This window comes from Mytilus californianus, unplaced genomic scaffold (assembly GCF_021869535.1).
Source record: "Mytilus californianus isolate M0D057914Y unplaced genomic scaffold, xbMytCali1.0.p SCAF_5, whole genome shotgun sequence".
NCBI classification, from domain to species: domain Eukaryota; kingdom Metazoa; phylum Mollusca; class Bivalvia; order Mytilida; family Mytilidae; genus Mytilus; species Mytilus californianus.
This window is the reverse complement of record NW_026262701.1, coordinates 118,272,025-118,292,464: the sequence shown is the minus strand read 5'-3', so window position 1 is coordinate 118,292,464 and position 20,440 is coordinate 118,272,025. Positions and strand designations below refer to the sequence as shown.

Sequence of the window (20,440 nt, the reverse complement as noted above, 5' to 3'; positions counted from 1 at the left end):
TGAGCGGGGGCATTTGTATCCTCAAACACATTCTTCTTTTATTTTGTCTCGTTTTTCTCTCCCCTGCAACAAAAGTCCTCAAAGTGAGACCTAGACATGCTGTTTCTTACTTTGGCAGCGTCAACAATTGTTAGTGTTAGTGATTTGTCTACAAAAGTTAGACATACTAACAGTTTATTGTACTGCATGCGACGCATAGCAGGGGACATAGAAATACCAGGCGTCAATCTCTGTCTGTCCCTCCGGTCTTGTTAGCACTCTCACATGTACAATTCTTGCCAGATTTTTATAATGTTTATATCATAGGTTTATATCAGCATTGTGGCAGACAATTGAGAAAATCAGTGCAGATCAACAATTTTTAAAAGAGTTATGCCCCTTGGAATTATTAATTATGTGGAAATTGCATTTTTTTGTTAGCACTCTCATGTGTACAATTCTTGCCAGAATTTTATGATACTTTTATTATAGATTTATGTCAGCAATGTCTTGGACAAGTAAGAAAATCAGTTCCGATCAACTATTTTTGAAAGAGTTATGCCCTTGGAAATATCAATTATATGGAAAATTGCATTGTTAGCGCTCTCATGTGTACAATTTTAGCCAGATTTTTATGAGACTTAAATCATAGGTTTATATTACCAATGTCTCATACAAGTTCCAAAATCAGTATTTAAAAAAAGTTATGCCCCTCTGTTCTTTTGTTTATTAAAGGATTTGTGTATCCAATTTTTTAACTTTATTGATAAGCACTTTATTCCCTTATGGGACAATGGCTTATAAACGAACATAAACAAACAAATGAAAATTACATATAAATCATACAATTATCATATTTATGTTAAGATATATATACATTTATATTCAAAAAAATTGTGACTGATTCCTTACCCTCAACCTTAGTGAACGGAACCTATTTCGTGGTCATCCTGATAATAAGGTATAATAGAGATCAGACATGTTCAACTCCAGATACAGGATTCCAGGGATGAATTTCCAACCTGACTATGAATTTTTTATTAAATAAATGATAGGTAAATTGCATGGGAAATGAAGATTTGGGCTAAATGATGTTTCATCTGGGCTAAGTTGTGCTGATCATATTCGTGTTTGTGGTAAGCCAGAATATCAGTCTATATAACGGTAATGTAGCTGCTGATAGTTATGACAAAAACATTACAATTGGAATTGACACATCTCCCTGATATACACTTGTATTTCCCTGATATACACTTGTATTTCCCTGATATACACTTGTATTGACACAAAATGAAAGGAAAGTCCACTCTTCCATTTTGCTACACTTTTAGATAAAATAGTGACTCGTTTTATATTCAACTGTTAAACAAAAAGATGAACAATACCTGATAGCAATCATTTAACAATATCCATACTGTGGGCAGATAAACCACTTTAAACTCATCAAATCAGTCAAGTATGAAAATTTCAGAAAGTACATGTATTTGTTTTGCATTTTTATGCCTCACCTACGATAATAGTAGGGGCATTAAGTTTTCTGGTCTGTGCGTCCTTTTTCGTTTGTCCGTCCCTCTGTCCCACTTCAGGTTAAAGTTTTTGGTCAAGGTAGTTTTTGATGAAGTTGATGTCCAATCAACTTGAAACTTAGTACACATGCATGTTCCCTGTGATATGATCTTTCTAATTTTAATGCCAAATTAGAGTTTTGACCCCCAATTTCAGGGTCCACTGAACATAGAAAATGACAGTGTGAGTGGGGCATCCATGTACTATGGACACATTCTTGTTTAAAATTACATATAAATAAATGTTTTACATATTTTATATCAAACATTAATAGAGATAGATTTTACCTTTACAGGTAGACAGAATTTTTTAGCCCTCGACTCCAATTTTTTTTAGCCCAAATGATATCATGATCACTTTTATGATTTAGCTTAAATGTCTTGTGCCCAATTGCATATACACAACATTAGCATCATACTGTTACATTATTATGAAGTGACACACTTAATACCTGCGTATTAAACTGAAAAATGGCAATGGGGAGTTTTAAAACACAAAAGGATTGATTGATTGTTGCTTGCTTCTAATGTTCAGTGACAAATATTTCATGCACATTCAGGATGAGAACAAACTAACAATTAATATAATAGGCAGATTCTGCAAGGAAAAACAAGACGAGCCACTATGGATTTGAAGAGTATATTGTGCTTTAATTTCATTTTAACTCGTTCAAGAGTAAGATCAATACCTGTCGTGGGGGAAATCCCCCATAAATGTGGAAAAGTTGGCAGTCACTACGTTGATTCAGATATTACCATAATGTAAAAATCTATTTCTTATCGAAGATTTCCTTTGACCTTGAATTCTAGTTTGTGTGATCTGTTTTATTTTCATTAAATTGATTTGAGATATAAATATCAAATTTAGGTGCAGACCTATAAACAGCAATAAAACCTTGAACCTAAAATAGGCACTTGTATACTTAACCGAAATATTAAAAATCCTATTTAGCTGACAGCACAGATATAAACTATAGACCTTGAACTTGTTCCTTAAAATAAGTTTAAAAGTTGAAATTAACATAAATATGATTTATTACAATAACTGAAAAATCTATAATCCACATATGTTTATAAAATGAAAGAGCTAATTGAAAAGCTATCCCTATACAATTGTGATAACGAGATGTCCATTAATGCATTGACCACTACCTACAGGCTAGTTTTAGAGATAACACGTAAATTTTTCAATAAAAACAGTTTTTATGGTAGTATCTATTTTGTCATGGTTGAGGGATTTTTGATGATACCTGTATTTGACTATCAGGCATATTATTTGTTAAATGCATGGTAAGCTTTATTTATTTTGTATGTTCTATTGATTTTTAACAGTATTGTGATTGGTAAACAATTGTGTCAATGTAAGGATATACTAGCATGAGTCTTATCAGTTTCTCACAGAATTATGCATATTTATTGTCTTATCTTTCAGTCAATAGCCACAAATTGTCTAAGGAGACTCATCAGTGCTTATCATTGATTCAATAGGTAAGTTATTATTTAAACTTTCACTTAATTTCTTGTATATTTGTTGTACCGGTACAAAATTCTCATGATGTTACGCCTAAATCAGTTCAGTTCTAATGTAAATATTTATGTTAAGACTTGTTCCATATATAGAATTACTGGGTCCATAAATGGAATATGAAAGTAGAAAATAAGTACTGATTCAAATTGTATATGGTTATATTTATAATCCATGTGGGTAGATTGATCAGGAATAATGTTTTACTTTATGATGGTCAGGTCCTTTGAGGTCAGGTAAGCCATGAGATATTAAAAATTTCTTGTTCTTATCTTTTTTTATTATTTAGTAAGGGAAAAAAATCATGTTTAAATCTAAGATTTTCTTATCTTTTTTTATTATTTAGTAAGGGGAAAATCATGTTTTAAATCTAAGGTTTAGAACCAATCTTCAGATGAGGTATTAAAACCCCTCAATTGGAAAGGATGTAACATTTTTTATGAGGGTCAAACTTTAAGTGATTATAATATAAAAATGATAATATATACTACAAGGAGATGTGGCGTAACATGTCAATGAGACAGCTTCCCAACAACAAAAGACATCTGATTTTATATGTAATGTGTTGGAAAATTAACCAAGTAGGGAACACACCTTACTTAGTCTAAATAATTATACGTCTTGAAAGGCTATTTTAATTTTTTGCTGTGACGCCTTCCTGCCACAGGTGTCACAGCAAAAAATTAAAATTGCCTTTCAAGACGTCATAATTATTTGGACTACACCTTACTAAACTTTCTATTATATTCCATGAACAAAGGTGATAATAATATAATTGACATTTAGCAGTAATTGTTTGAGGATTAGGGAGAATTTCAATCTAAGCTTAGTGCCCTTCCTAATCCCTAATTATTGTTACAAAATTAAGAAAAAGCCAATTATACAAATATTATTTATATTAAGTCCTATGGAATTTAGGAATACCTTTGATTAAATTATGTGTAGCCTTATTTTATCAATTTTCAGGTATCTTTAAGAAATAGTATAATTGGTATCTGCACACGTAAGTGTAGATTATTTTTTGTGTGAAGTTCACATTTTTTATACGCCAGTTTACGGGACGTATTATGATATACCCTTGTCCGTCCGTCCGTCGTAAACATGTCGGACAATAACTCAAAAACGCTTTAACTAATTTTCATGAAACTTTGATGAATTGTTTATATCTATTGACGTAAGCTCCCTTTCAATTTTTAAAGGCAGTGCTTTAATGCCTTTCTAGTTGCCGGGTTAATCCTTCCTTCCGCGATATCCAACTTATCCAACTTATCTACGTGGGGGGTCATTAGACTCCAAGTAGATCCGGAAATGTTGAATTCTCTCCTCTTCTTATTGCGATATAAAATGTTTTTTGTTTCATTTCATTTACATTGGGAAAAAGAGAAACGATCATTATGTTTTGTTAGTTTTAAAAACTTTTGATATATTAGTATTTTGCATTATAAGCAGTCAACCGATTGACAAACTAGAATTATTTGAATTCCGTGTGGAAAGAGCTCGGGTTAATTTCGAGTGTTATCTGCAATCTAGATGTTTATAAATCATTTCAGTCGTTGATATTATAATTGAAGGTCGACTGAACATGAATTATATTATACAATTTAAAGCGCATTTCTGTTTATGCACGTGAACCCGTCTAACGTTATTTTCGCAGTTATATAAAGTAGCAAATTATCGTTCCTGAATAGGTGGCGCCGTGGTAGCGGATCCTGTTCCTCTTCTTCCGGTTTCTGCACTGTGCAACTATTTCAGTTATATTTTTAATTAACGATGCCAAGTACTTGTTGTTGTGTACCTGGATGTCATTTAAGAGGAGGACATGCATTTCCAAATGACTTAAAAAGAAGGAAAAGTTGGATCAACGCCATGGCCCATACGCAGATTGGACGAGAACACGATGATATCGTGGAGTCCATCTCAATCAGCTGTTGTTTGCAAGGCACGTTTTACTGAAAAAGACTACGTGCAGGAAACTATTCATGGTAAAACTCTATTTTCTTTGTGAAATATATAGTTATATATGTAATCTCCATGCGAATAAACCAAAGTCTGTTTACAACCGCAATTATCGTTTTAGAATAAAAGGGGGTGGGTAATTCAAGACGTCATAATTTTTTGGATTACGATTCAATGTGATCTGTTTGAGATTTTTTGGTGATTGCTACAATTATAATGATTTCTTACAAGAGGTATATCATACTGAGAATTATTTTAGCAGTAATTATGCTAATGTAGTAATGACAGGAATGCATAAGCTATGCCTCATAGACTTTCTTGAAAAATATCAATGACAATGTTAACAGGAACAAAACAATGACATGCTCTCATCTATATTATAGTTTTTTAGGTACAAACAATGTACGTTTGTTGCATAAGTCTCTCATTGTTTGTCCTTTGGATTTACATAACATACATTGAATCAGGCAAACATAGTTTTATCCAGATTGTAATGAATAAATCTAGTTAATATTTCGCCAGGTAGTACAAAGTATACATTGCTAATGGAAGTTCATTTAATTATAAAAAATCTAATGTTTTATAACCTTTTTCAGGGCGCAAACCCACCATACAGAGACTTAAATCTACTGCAATTCCCAGCCTATTTTCCTGGACCAAGCAAGAGACTGAATCGTCCGCAAAAAGAAAAATCAGGGCAGTTTTCTGTGAAAACAAAAGAACTAAACTTGATGAATATTGTAGTAGAAATCTAGAGGAAAGTTTTGATTGTAAAGTTGGTTTTCCTGAAGAAGTCATTCATACTGCAGAAAGGATTTATGACTGTCCACCACCAACTGCCGAGCTAATGTTGAGCTTCACAGATGGAATTACGCAAACACCATCAATGACTATGTTTTCAGCAGAGAATTTTGAAATGAAGACACGTGACACAGCCATGCATTTTTATACCGGTTTAGAGTTGTATACTAAATTTTTATTTGTTTTGACCACACTTGGTCCAGCAGCACATTGTTTGAGATACATATATTTTCAAATTGATAGGGTGTCAGTTGAAAATCAGTTTTTCTATGACTTTGATGAAATTGAGGCATCATACAACCAACTTTGAACTGTCTAGATTCTAGATTGAATCTAGTGTTAAGAATATTGTGTATACATGGATTATTTTTATGTCTTAACAGTGGTGTGAGGCTAACACTTGGCCATCTAGTGGTTTAGTCAGGTATTTTGCACCATCCAACTTCAAATTAAAGTTTCCTACGACTTGGATTATTATTGACAGCACAGAATATCCCGTGATAAAACCTAAAGCTCCTAGAGCTCAGGCAACCTTTTCATCAAATAAAAACAGAAACACTGAAAATTCTTGAATGTTCGACACCTGGTGGTTTAGTCAACTATCTATGTCTCTATGTCACATAGAGCGAATTATTGGACTTGGCAAAACATACAAAATTCTAATAAATCCTATGAATGAAACTGAAACAAAACTTTCATCTGAAATAACATTTAGTTGTTGTATGTTGTGTAATTTTAGAACTTGTATTGTGCCAAAGGATGCATAAATAAAAGTGACGCAATGAATTTTGTTCTGATATATATATATTTACAATAACATGCACATGTAAATTGTAATGCATATAAAAATAAGGAGATGTGGTATGATATTCTGTGAGTTTATCAAACTAAAGTGCACAAGAAATGGGTTTAAGCAGTTACAGGTGTTACTGTCACCGTACAATCTCCAACAATGAGAAAAAACTCGTACCCTGTAAAAAATTTCAGAGATCTTACAACTAAGTTTTGTTGTCTCACCTTGACTTTGGTGAATTTTTTTATATCTGTTGATGTAAATATAAAAAAGAAGATGTGGTATGATTGCCAATGAGACAACTCTCCACACATGCACAAGAGACCAAATGACACAGAAATTAACAGCTATAGGTCACAGTACGGCCTTCAACAATGAGCAAAGCCCATACCGCACAGTCAGCTATAAAAGGCCCAGAAATGACAATGTAAAACAATTCAAACAAGAAAACTAACGGCCTATTTTATGTAAAAAAATGAACAAATATAACAAATATGCAACACATAAACAAACGACAACCACTGAATTACACTTTTATAGGCTCCTGACTTGGGACAGGCACATACATGTACATACAGAATGTGGCGGGCTTAAACATGTTAGCGGGATCCCAACCCTCCCCCTAACCTGGGACAGTGGTGTAACAGTACAATATAAGAAAGAACTATAAAAATCAGTTGAAAGAGGCTAAACTCATCAGATGGATAAATACAAATACAAGTGGACGTGGTCGGGTAGTTGTACATCCAAACAACAAAAAGACACTAAGTACAAATCTGAGAGTACTCGCAGTTACTGACAGCTAGTTCAAAGCCACTAACAACTGATAAAAAAATCTTGCATCTAAGACTAAATTATCAATCCGTAAGCACCCTTTAGAATTTTATAAATTTTAGATTTTACATTTCTGAGTTATGGGGTTTTATTCATTAAAAAAGGTGGGATTTTCCAGTTTTTGGACAACAACTCAAAAATGCTTTAAGCAGTTCACATGAAACTTTGGTGAATTATTTATAGCTATTGATGTAATCTCCCTATTGATTTTCATAAATTTCAAATATGACATTGAGAAGAAATTGAACTTTATTTGTTTATAGTCTGGCAACAGATTTATTATGTATTGCACAACAGCACAGTGTATTGCACAACAGCAAGAAATCTTTAATTGAATATAAATTCAATTCATATAACCGATTTCAAGTTCATTGACTACATTTATTCAGAAACTATAATATGTCAAATATTTAATTACAATCCAAATTCAGACCTGTATCAAGCTTGAATATTGTGTCCATTTTTGCCCCAGCTGTTCAGGGTAGTACCTCTGTGGGTGTATCCAGCTGCGCTCAGCGAATCAGTTTATTTCTTAATTAAGAACTTTTTATACGACCGCAAAAAAATTTTGTGGTCATATATTGGTATGACGTTGGCGTCGTCGTCGTTGTCATCATCCGAAGACACATTAGTTTTCGCACTCTAACTTTAGTTTAAGTGAATGGATCTCAATGAAATTTTAAAATAAGGTTCAATACCACAAAAGGAAAGTGGGGATTGATTTTGGGGGTTATGGTACCATCAGTTAAGGAATTAGGGGCCAAAAATAAGCATTTTTGTAACTTCCAGACATAACTTGTGTGTAAGTGTATGGATCTCACAAGGTTCCATATCACAAAGGGAATGCTGGGATTGATTTTGGGGGTAATTGCCTCCAAATTTTAGGAATTAGGGGCCAAAAAGGGGCAAAAAACAAGCATTTTTCTAGTTTCATGGCAATAACTTGTGTGTAAGTGTATGGATCTTTATGAAATTGTACTACAAGGTTCCATATCACAAAGGGAAAGTTGGGTTTGAGTTGAGGGTTAATTGCCCTAAACGTTTAGGAATTTGGGACCAAAAAGGGGCCAAAAAACAAGCATTTTTCTAGTTTCCAGACAATAACATGTGTTCAAGTGTATGGATCTCTCTGAAATTGTACTGCAAGGTACCATACCACAAAGGGAAGGCTGGGATTGAGTTTTGGGGTGATGAATCATAAGGGGGTTCAAAAAATTTTGGGGGGGGATTCTTTTTCCATTTTAAATTGGTTATTTCTGATTTATATATAAAAGCAAATAATAATGATATGGTTTGAATAGGTAAATTAAATTTTTTTAAGTATCTTAGACCACTTTCATTCTGTGTCAGAAACCTATGCTGTGTCAAATATTTAATTACAATCCAAATTCAGTGCTGAATCAAGCTTGAATGTTGTGTTCATACTTGCCCCAACTGTTCAGGGTTCGACCTCTGCAGTCGTATCAAGCTGCGCCCCAGCGGAGCATTTTATTTCATTCATAAATTACTTTATGCTTGGAAATATAATTTTGCTTGGAGTTGAAAGAGTTGACATGTTGCAATGTACATTTACTCTACATAGGTCGATGGTACCAAATCAAAAGTTTATATAAAGAAAGAAGTCAAAGGTTTCCCATAATAGTTTAGTTACATACATTTTTTTTGTACCTGAGGTCGTTGAATATAGATCATTATATAAATAAGGAGATGTGTTATGATTGCCAATGAAAAAACTAAGGATTTTCTTATCCAAGGAATAGATTTCCTTAGCCGTATTTGGCACAACTTTTTGGAATTTTGGGTCCTCAATGCTCTTCAACTTTGTACTTGTTTGGCTTTGTTACTATTTTGATCTGAACGTCACTGATGAGTCTTATGTAGACGAAACACACGTCTGGCGTATTAAATTATAATCCTGGTACCTTTGATAACTAATTTGACTATAAACATAGATAAAAAAGGTACAAACTGGACATAATGCACTAGTTCATAAACAAGTGAGAACAATCGCCTTCATATAGTGCTCAGAATATGACATTCATAAAACTTATTCAATATCATTAGAGAACTCTAAATCTTAAATACTGAAAGCCACCTCTGATAAGTACACTGTACTATGCAAGATAATGATATAACTGGACTTAAAATACACACAACCTGTAATTAACTGCCTTTACAGCGCTTTCGTGCTTTGATTATAAATTTTAGATTTTACGTTTCCGATTTATTGGTTTTTATTTATAAAAAAAGGGAGGATTTCCAGTTTTCGGACAATGACTCAAAAACGCTTTAAGCAGTTTTCATGAAACTTTGGTGACTGGTTTATATTTATTAGAATAAGCTCCCTTTAGTTTTTTTTTTATTAATTTCTGATATGACATTGAGGAGTTTTGGAACTTTATTCGTTTAAAAAGCGACAGGCGTATCATGCACTCATGGCGCAGCTCCTTATTTCTGAAGTTTTACCAAGCAGATAGAGTACTTTGGAACACTTTATTTTGTTTATGATCATAAGGATCAGTAGGATATAAGATTCATGAATTCATATTGGTTCAGATTTCTGTGCATTTCTCATTATAAATTTGATTGCCATTTTCTGCAAATTATATACCTCCCAACTTACAAGATTTTGGCTTGCACTACATGATATTGACCCCTTCTATCTCAATTGCATGATCCTGAAAGTCAGTTATAGTCTTAAACATGATTTTGGAAAATTTGCACAAAAATCGTGTTGGTTCCCAATTTTGACCTCCCTATATTGTTAAGAATGTCAGAAATTGTTAAAATGGTCAGAAATTGGTTAAAACTATATAATGTTAAGACGTAACGGATTATGAGCAGTCATGTGATTTCATGTAAGGGATGGTTACAAGCATATATAGGTCTGAACTTCTTAAAGTTTTCTCTTAGGGTTTGTTGAAACATTTCAACTTTTTATCACTCCATCATCATATCACTGACTAAAATTCTTCCCCCTACAGCGAGATCATGGTTGTATACATTGAGCATTATGTGACTAATTAAATGAAATGTACTCTTGAATTTGAAAAAAAAAATAATCACATACTAGAACTAAATAATTTTGGAAAAAGATAAATTAACAAAAATATTACTTGTGCTGTTAGTCGCTCCATTTATTGAGTTGATAAAGTGGACTCGTACACTGTATAGTTCAATACAAATCTAAGAAATAAACATAACTACGCTGAAGTTTGTTTATTTCATTCTATTATTTTTTTGATCATTGAATGCCATATCAGTCTTTCAGGGTATAAATATGCATTTCAAATAAATAAATAGATTTGATATGTATTCAGAAATGCCATGCCTTGTTTGTCAGATAGGAATAGAAGATATACAGTTTACTGAAAGAGACAGCAACTAATAACTTTAAAAAAAAATACAACAGAAAAGGCAATTAGAGGTCAGCGTAGGGTCTTCAACGATACATAGTCCTGAACATGCATGAAATATTTGCTACTGGATGTCAAGCAACCAACAATCAATCAATTCAACAATACATATTATTATAATGCATGTTTAAATAAAGTAGTCTTTTTGTTTGAATGGTATAACATACATATGTTTAAAGTTTAGAAAGTCACAACACTTATATAGGGAAAAATAGTACTATGACATTTTCCCAGCATTAGGTTGGCATTTTGTGTACCCAAGGCAGGTGAAGGAAGTCAACTTAGGAGCGCTGTGATTGGATGTAAGGGTACAATATATTTTTTTATTTATCTATGAATAACTGCATTGTGTATATTTACAATATAAATTTTGAAACCCATTGAAATATTTTCTAGAGAATTATTCGAAAAGACTTCCAAAATTTCATAAATTTGGTGTAAAATGACGGTGAGCATGGATAACATAAACAAGCTCCATTGGAAGTTGGTCATGATACTATTTGGCTTCAATTTTTAAAACCGAATAATAAAGTACTAACACCACACATAACTGTTTTATCCGGGTTTTTATTATAAAAAGTGTAAAATTTAGAAAATGTTAGTATTGTCGCCTATGGCAGAATAAATAGTACCGTTTTCCCTATATATATATGTAGATAAACACTAAAATCTGGTATGATGAATGTAAAAATTAAAAATTAAAATAGAATAATTCAACTTCAACTCTACAGTTTTTGGTCCCTACAGTTGCCTTCCATACCCCCTCACTTACAAAAAATGGAAAAGTTTCATTTCCTTTCTATCTAAAATCTGAACTCAAAGAGTTACAGTATCTTGTAATTGAAAAGCTGAATTATTGGTAGTGATCTGAACATTAGTATTGCATACTGATAATAACGTAACGTGATACTGTGAGCTGCAAGCCCAAATTCTTTTTTATATAATTATTGATACAAATGCGTCGGAAGTGAGGTCATGAGTTGAGAGTGTTAAACACCAGTAATACATACTATCTAGCAAGACGTTAAATTGCTTTATTGTGACAGTGTCACCTTGCATTACTGTGGTGGTATTGAATTAATGCTTCATCTGATTGTTATGTATAGAATTGTGAAGGCATTGTAACTGATGCCAGACATTAAAGTCTTTCCGTTTGTATCACGTTTTATTCAATTTGTTGGAAATGAAATTTATTTTGTTTAACTTAATTTTCTTTCTTGAACATTTAACTGCAAAGATTGAAATGGAATTATTTGTTTTATTTGTAAACACTTCTAACTGATGTCAGTATCAGTTTTTTAATTTAGAAAAAAACTTTAAATATATTGGTGATAGTTTAGCAGTTTAAAGAATTGGTAAAAAATTATTGTCATCATTTTAATTTTGAATTAATTTTAAGCAGCACTCATCTGGAAGAGCCTTTCTGTATTTGTAGTCAAGTTCATGAACTTTAATAGAATGTAACATTTCCATCTATGTACCTCTTATAGTTGTGGACAATTCTTATCTTTTCATTTTAACAGAATTGAGTAGCGGAAAGATTTTTTTAGTCAAAAACAAGATTTTTAGTTCTCTCTGTGCAATAAGAAAAGAGGAATTGGGCATATACACGAATTTAATCTTGTAAATTAAACAGAATTTAATCTTGTAAGTAGATCATAAATGGGAATTAGGTGTAATATCATCAAATGTACAAATACTTTTAATAGGAGGTAATTCCACGGAAGTAAAAGTGTATTGATCTACAGTAAAGAACAAACGAGGTTAAAGCACACTCAGGAGTAAGATCTAATGGATATATCTATTGATTTAAGATATATTTATAAATTGTAGGTTTTGTTTCACTGTAGAGATCCTCAAAGAACTCCCAAGTCACACATTCTGCTGTTTCCTTACCGTCTTGTTCAGAACCTCATTTTAGGTCAAAATTAATTAATTAGAAGTAGACTGTTACGTTTGGTATCAGATGCCATTTGCTGATTTGTTATTTTGACTGACATCTGATATATGATTTTAGAAGAGATCATCTGTGCAGTAGAATTGCATTGTAACTTTGTTGATGGATTTTCTAGATTCTCAGTGTCCAACTTTACAAGAAAATGTTGATAAATCGGCTTACAATTTTGTCGATATTTGCTGTTTTTGTCTAGCCTTGACGGAGTCAAAAAGCGAGACATAGGTATGCTGTTTCTGGGGGCGGCGGCAGAGGTGTCGACAATGTATTAGTTTGTGATTAGGTCAAGTTCACGGCGAACCACTAGTGGTAGGTCAATGATATTTGGTATGCAGTTGTATGAGCATTGGCACATCTCATTACCATGGAGATTATTTGGCCCCGCCCCCTCAGTCAAGGTCTATTGACTTTGAAACTTTGCTTAGTTTACATGTATTAGTTTGTGATAAGGTCAGTTTATGGGGAACCACTAGTGGTAGGTCAATGATATTTGGTATGCAGTTGTATTAGCATTGGCACATCTCATTACCATGGAGATTATTTGGCCCTGCCCCCTCAGTCAAGGTCTATTGACTTTGAAACTTTGCTTAGTTTACATGTTCTAGTTTGTGATTATGTCAGTTTATGGGGAACCACTAGTGGTAAGTCAATGATATTTGGTATGCAGTTGTATAAGCATTGGCATATCTCATTTCCATGGAGATTATTTGGCCCCGCCCCCTCATTCATGGTCTATTGACTTTGAAACTTTTGCTTAGTTTTCATGTATTAGTTTGTGATTAGGTCAGTTTAAGGGGAACTGTTAGTGGTAGGTCAATGATAATTTGTATGCAGTTGTTTAAGCATTAGCACATCTCATTTGCATGGAGAATATTTGGTCCTTACCCCTCAGTCATGGTCTATTGACTTTGAAACTTTTGCTTAGTTTACATACATGTATTAGTTTGTGATTAGGTCAGTTTAAGATGAACCACTAATGTTAAGTCAATGATATTCGGTATGCAAACAAATGTATTGGCATTTGCAAGTTTCTTTTCCATGCAGATTATATAACCACACCCCCTAATTATGGTTCATTGACTTTGAAACTTTTACATAGTTTACAAGTTAATGTTTGTGTTTAGGTTTGTTTAAAGGGAACAACTTATGAAAAGTCAATGGTATTTGGTTTGCAGTTGTATTAGCATTGGCACATCTCATTTCCATGGAGATTGTTTAGCCCTGTACCTTCAGTCATGATTCATTGACTTTGAATATTTGCATTACTTACTAATTGTTAAAGTATTGCTATTTTAATTTCAACATTTACATTATCAAAATAACAAATAGGTGAGACATATCTCTGTGTCAACAGTTTTTATTCATAAAGTTTGATGTGTGCAGATTGCAAAATTTCCAGCATATTTCACAATTATCATATAAGAAATAATAATCAGAGAACAACTGTATATTTAGAAATTAATGTGAGCTTTTATTAATGCGAATATTGCGACTTGGCGAGTATCTCAATAATAAGAACTCATGTTTTGATATCTGATACATATATATCTGTATGTAGCTTTTCCCGAAATCAAACTAATTAATCTCGCATTTTTATCCATTCTTTAAAAATCGCAATAATAAATGCACACAGCAATGTCTGAATTTACAGAATATAACTTCTTGTTACAAAGAAACTTGTTCCATCCACCAGGTAACTCTAGAATGGTTAGTGTTTGTCAAAGATTTTATTTATGAACAGGGAAAATAAAAAAACAATTACAGTTAAAGAACTGAACTTCTATGTTCATAGTTCCTTGAAAGCATTTAAGAAGCTAAATTGGTAGCTGTAATTGAAATTGAAATTATTGAAGTTAATCTCAATTAAGTGCAATTAAGTAATGTAAATGTGATCTTTTTTAGCTCACCTGACCCAAAAGGGTCAAGTGAGCTTTTCTCATCACTTGGGGTCCTTCGTCGTTGTCCGTTAACTTTTACAAAAATCTTCTCCTCTGAAACTACAGGGCCAAACAAAACCAAACTTGGCTTAAATCATCCTTAGGGTATCTTGTTTGAAAAATGTAACCAATGACCCCGCCCATCAACCAAGATGGCCGCCATGGCTAAAAATAGAACATAGGGTAAAATGCAGTTTTTGGTTTATATCTCTGAAACTAAAGCATTTAGAGCAAATCTGACATTGGGTAAAAATGTTTATCAGGTCAAGATCTATCTGCCCTGAAATTTTCAGACGCATCAGACTACCCGTTGTTGGGTTGCTGCCCCTGAATTGGTAATTTAAAATATTTTTTGCAGTTTTTTGGTTATTATCTTGAATATTATAATAGATAGAGATAAACTGTAAACAGCAAAAATGTTCAGCAAAGTAAGCTCTACAAATAAGTCAACATAATCAAAATTGTAAATTGACCCCTTAAAGAGTTATTGCCCTTTAAAGTCAATTTTTCACAATTTTTCGTAAATTTTTGTAATCTTTTACAAAAATCTTCTCCTGAAATTACTGGACAAAGTTAAACCATACTTGGCCTAAATCATCCTTAGGGTATCTTGTTTTAAAAAATGTATCCGATGACCGCGCCCACCTACCAAGATTGCCGCCATGGCTTAGAATTGAACATAGAGGTAAAATGCAGTTTTTGGCTTATATCTCTGAAACTAAAGCATTTAGAGGAAATCTAAAGGGGTTAAAATGTTCATCAGGCCAACATGACCAAAATTGTCAATTGACCCCTTAAGGAGTCATTGCCCTATAAAGTCGATTTTTCACTATTTTCCTAAATTTTTATACGCCTGTCAAAATTTTGACGGGACGTATTATGGTATACAAATGTTGTCTGTCGGTCTGTCTGTCCGGCGTAAACATATCGCACCGTAACTTGAGAACAACTTATCCAAATTTCATGAAACTTAATATAGTTGTTTCTTATGATGGTCAAACGATCTGTATACTTTTTGATAAAAATAAGATGAAAACTTTTTGAGTTACGGGACTTAGTAACTAAAACAGGTGTGTGTTTTTTCTTTTCACATGTCGCACCGTATCTCAAAAACAATTTATGATTATTGCTGAAAACTTTACACACTTCTTAGTTATATTAATCTTAAGATCTGTATACTTTTTGGTGATGATTCAAAATTTTATTTTTTGAGTTATTGAGTATTTTGTAAAAAAAGGGGAAGGGGTTTTTCACATGTCGCGCCTTATCTCAAAAACGATTTATGATTATTGCTTAAAATTTTACACACTTCTTAGTTATATTAATCTCAAGATCTGTATACTTTTTGGTTTTGATTCAAATTTTATTTTAGAGATATTGATTTTTTTTTTTTAAAAGGGGGGTTTTCACATGTCGCGCCGTATCTCAAAAAAGATTTATGATTATTGCTTAAAATTTTACACACTTCTTAGTTATATTAATATAAAGATCTGTATACTTTTTGGTTTTGATTCAAAATTTTATTTTAATCATTTTAATCATTTACAAAAATCTTTTCCTCTTAATCTACTTGGCCAAATGGAATTAAACTTAGCCACAATTATTATTAGAGTATCTTGATTAAAAAATGTATCCGATGACCCTGCCCTACAACCAACATGGTCCCCATTGGTAAAAATAGAACATAGGGGTTTACTATAGAATGTAAATAAACAATTTCAAATGGTCACAACTTAAAAACTAATTTAAATAATGAGAAGGGGTCTTCAGTAACTATTGTAGGACTACAATGGGATGACTTGATTTTTTTTCCAGAGAGTGCAATTTTTCAGGGGGGGGGGGGGGGTGCTAATAATTTCTCCTTGATATGTTCTTTCGAATGATTCAGTGTTACTTTTTTTATAAACCATTATTATATTTTTTCTTTCAGCATACTTATATTGGGTGAATGCCCCTTAGACTTGGTGGGTTAGTCGAGGTCAGGGGAACCCCTGCCGAAATATTTTTTGAAGGGTGTTCCATAAAAACATTTAAAAGGCATTTTCAGCATTATACAGGCACTGGATGAAATAAATTTTAGAGCGGAGGAAAGGAATTCTTGAATTTTTTGTTAATTATCTTGAATATCATTATAGATTGAGATCGATATACTGTAAACAGCAAAAATATCAAGCAAAGAAAGATCTAGAAATAAATTAACATGACCAATTGGCAATTGACATCTTATTTGAGTTATTGTCCTTTAAAGTTATTTTCTTCAATTTATTGGCATTTTTTGTAAATCTTTTCAAAAATCTTCTGCTTTTGATTTAACTACTGGGCCAAATTAATCCAAACTTGGCCTCAATCATTATTAGGGTATCTATATGATTTTAACCTTATTTTACATGATTTCTAAAACCACAGTACATACAGGTGAGCGACACAGGCTCTTGAGAGCCTATAGTCTAAAGATACTATTTCCATATAAAAATAAGGAGATGTGGTTTGTTTGCCAATTAGAATTTAAACATAACAGTGCACTCATTGACTGTTGTATACAATATTTTAGTACTGGAATATTACTTTTAAACATAACAGTGCACTCATTGACTGTTGTATACTATATTTTAGTACTGGAATATTACTTTTAAACATAACAGTGCACTCATTGACTGTTGTATGCTATATTTTAGTACTGGAATATTACTTTTAAACATAACAGTGCACTCATTGACTGTTGTATACTATATTTTAGTACTGGAATATTACTTTTAAACATAACAGTGCACTCATTGACTGTTGTATACTATATTTTAGTACTGGTATATAACTACTTTATAGAAGAAGAAAAACATAATTTGACTATTTTCTCAATTAGCACTTTGTAGATATTATATTATTAAAGATCTTATCTTTTCTACCTAAGATGATCATAATTTCTCTGTATTGGTCATCAAAATAGCAAAAGTCATTTAATTGCACATTTTAGTTTCCTTTTTTCGTAAAAGTTTCAGATTATAAAAATATAAAAAACTTATTGGAAGAAATATGTATTACTATTTTATGATAGAAACAAGCCTAAGGCTAAGTCAGTGCTTTAGTGAAATAAATTAAATTAGCATTTGGGAAGTTTTATTCATGTCTGTCTGGGAAATATATCTTGAATAACATTCTGTTCCCTGTTGTGTGTAACATTTAAACCTTTTGTGATCTGAGGAACTTGTATAGTCAGATAAAGACGTATGACTGGTCTGGGAATTAACATGCTACAAGATTTCAGATAGTTTCTTAGACAATATAGATACAATAGTGTTGTTTAAGAAAAAGTTGGCACGTTGACAGCAATAAAAGACATTTTGATGGAAAAACTATTGTTTGAAATTACTAATAATCAACAGAATGAAGAGAAGTTCTTTAGTTTGATTTCCACTCATATAGATATAATTCAGCTTACTTGGCAAAATATTCATTTAAGATTTCTTTTTAATTGGTAAAGTTAAAAGATAATTAAATGTCATTACAAGTTTAAATTCTTCTTATGGCTATAAATAGTAGCATGTGTCCATTCCAAACTCTCTTGGAAATCCCCATTTAGAAATCTTATTGATAAAGGTTTGCTTACTGTCCAGTGGCAAATATTTCATGCTTATTCAGACCAGAACAAATCAACAATAAATCCTACAGTCAGGTTTTGTACTGAAGTTTAACACGAATGAAGGTAATAATGAACAATTGAGGGTCATTGGAAAAGAGGGTTTTCTGACTATACCTCAAAAATGCCTTGAGCAATTTTAATGAAAATTTGGTGAATTGTTTATATATATTGACTTAAGTTCCCTTTCGATTTTTTAAAATTTCTGATTTTATTTTATGGAGCATTGGGACTTTATTCATTAAAAAGGGGGGATTTTCCAGTTTTTCAGACAATAACTGAAGAACACTTTGAGCAGTTTTCATGAAACTTTGGTTACTTTTTTATATCTATTGAAAGAAGCTCCCTTTTTTTTTTTTTTTTTTTTAATTTCTGATATGACTTTGCAGAGTTATGGAACTTATTCATTGAAAAATTGTTGAAAACTGTCCATTTTTTACACTTTGGACGGTTATAGAATTTATTCATTCAAAAATCCAGGACACAAACTAAGTTAAACTTGAGAAGCCTTGATAGTGCCAATTTAATTATTTGTGTTTAGTGTCAACGGGTACCACTGTGTGTGCATATTTTTTGTTTTGTCTTTTTTTTTTGGGGGGGGGGGGGGGGGGGAGTGTCTATTTGAGCAGTGCTCACAGTATTTCTTGTTGATCCTATAAATTCATTTAAAGCATAAAGATGAGCTAAAACGGTGATGGGCGTATCATGCCCTAGATGGCTCAGTTCTTTATTTCATTAGTTTTTACTTGATTAGCTCAACTTGCTTTCTTCCTTTCTTTTTGTCATGTATTGGAACTTTTTTTTATTATCCCCCATATGTACATGTAAATATTCATGCTGTCTGTGCAACAACATACTTAATCATGGATATCTGTATCCTCAAGTCAAATTAGAATTTTTGCATGAAATATGTTTCGCTTGTCATTTGTGAAGGTCTCAAGGGAATGCATTTTAAATAATTAATTCAATGACTTTTAACTGTAGCCTGACATGAACTGTGTTTCCAGTTGTTTTCCATTCCTTCCATTGGTTGATAAAGTCTAACGTTTGATTCTGTCAGGTTTTATGGAATTCCCCCTTTTTGATACCTTGGAGTTCTGTATTTTTGTTAAAATGATTTTTTTCATCCTTAAAAATTGAGTACTCCATAAGATATAACAGTATATTATTAATCAAAATGATTGTCAGCTATTGTTGAAGGTATAGGTTTATTGAAATCTTTGTCTATTGTTGAAGGTATAGGTTTATTAAAATCTTTGTCTAATTTTTCATTAAGTGAAAGCAGATACATGTAGTTGACGTTAATATTTTCTTTCCTCTTCCAAAAAATTGTTCAGGAAGATAAAACAACATTTGAAGGCTGAATGGTGACCTATAGTTGCTTGCATCCATGACATTTGATCTCTGGTAGTTGTCTTATTGGCAAGCATACCACATTTTGTTATACCCAGGAGCATTTAGTTCTACATGATATAAATTTTGTTCATTGTTGAAGGTTGTACAGTGTAAGCTATAGTGGTTTACATCCTCATCATTTGGTCTCTGTTGGATGGTTGTCTCACTGACAACTATTTTTATATCTTTTGACCATTGTCCCTAATTGTAGTTAGTACTTAAATGACCATGAAATACAGAATTAATTTTTTGTGAGGGCATTCAGAGTTATGATCCTTAGAAATTGAGGGAAAGAATAGTTTTGATATTGTGATCTCTAATTGAAATGTCAATACAAATCTAGGTGTAAGAAGAAAGAATGAAAAACATATATGGCAGACAAGCATACAATAACAACTACTGGATTACAGGTTCCCCTGGCTTAGGACATACAGGCACATAACAAATGTGATGAGGGTTAATATGTTTGTGTGCCTAGTCCTCACCCTAACCGTGGACAGGGGTGTAACAACACAATTTAAGAACAAATTTTATATTAAAGGAACAAATTTACTAAATCATTTGATTTTTTATTATATTTCATGGTCACAACATCACTTTGTAATTTATCACTGTTAACAATCCAGGGCATTAAATCTTCACCAAACATGT

At 32.3% G+C, this 20,440-nt stretch overlaps 2 protein-coding genes across 2 annotated transcripts in view; both read left to right on the top strand.

Moving 5' to 3' along the window:
- The window catches only part of LOC127700839 (uncharacterized), a 68,687-nt gene that overhangs the window by 10,968 nt on the left and 37,279 nt on the right, over positions 1-20,440 (top strand). Inside the window, exon 3 of the mRNA XM_052204524.1 lies at positions 2,977-3,032. The gene's annotated coding sequence lies outside the window, so the exon portion shown is untranslated. The remainder of the gene's footprint in view (positions 1-2,976; positions 3,033-20,440) is intronic.
- On the top strand, positions 4,624-6,612 carry LOC127700840 (uncharacterized). The gene is made up of 2 exons (XM_052204525.1): positions 4,624-5,051; positions 5,622-6,612. Exons 1-2 carry the CDS (start codon positions 4,967-4,969, stop codon positions 6,134-6,136), a joined length of 600 nt encoding a protein of 199 aa, XP_052060485.1. The 5' UTR covers positions 4,624-4,966; the 3' UTR covers positions 6,137-6,612.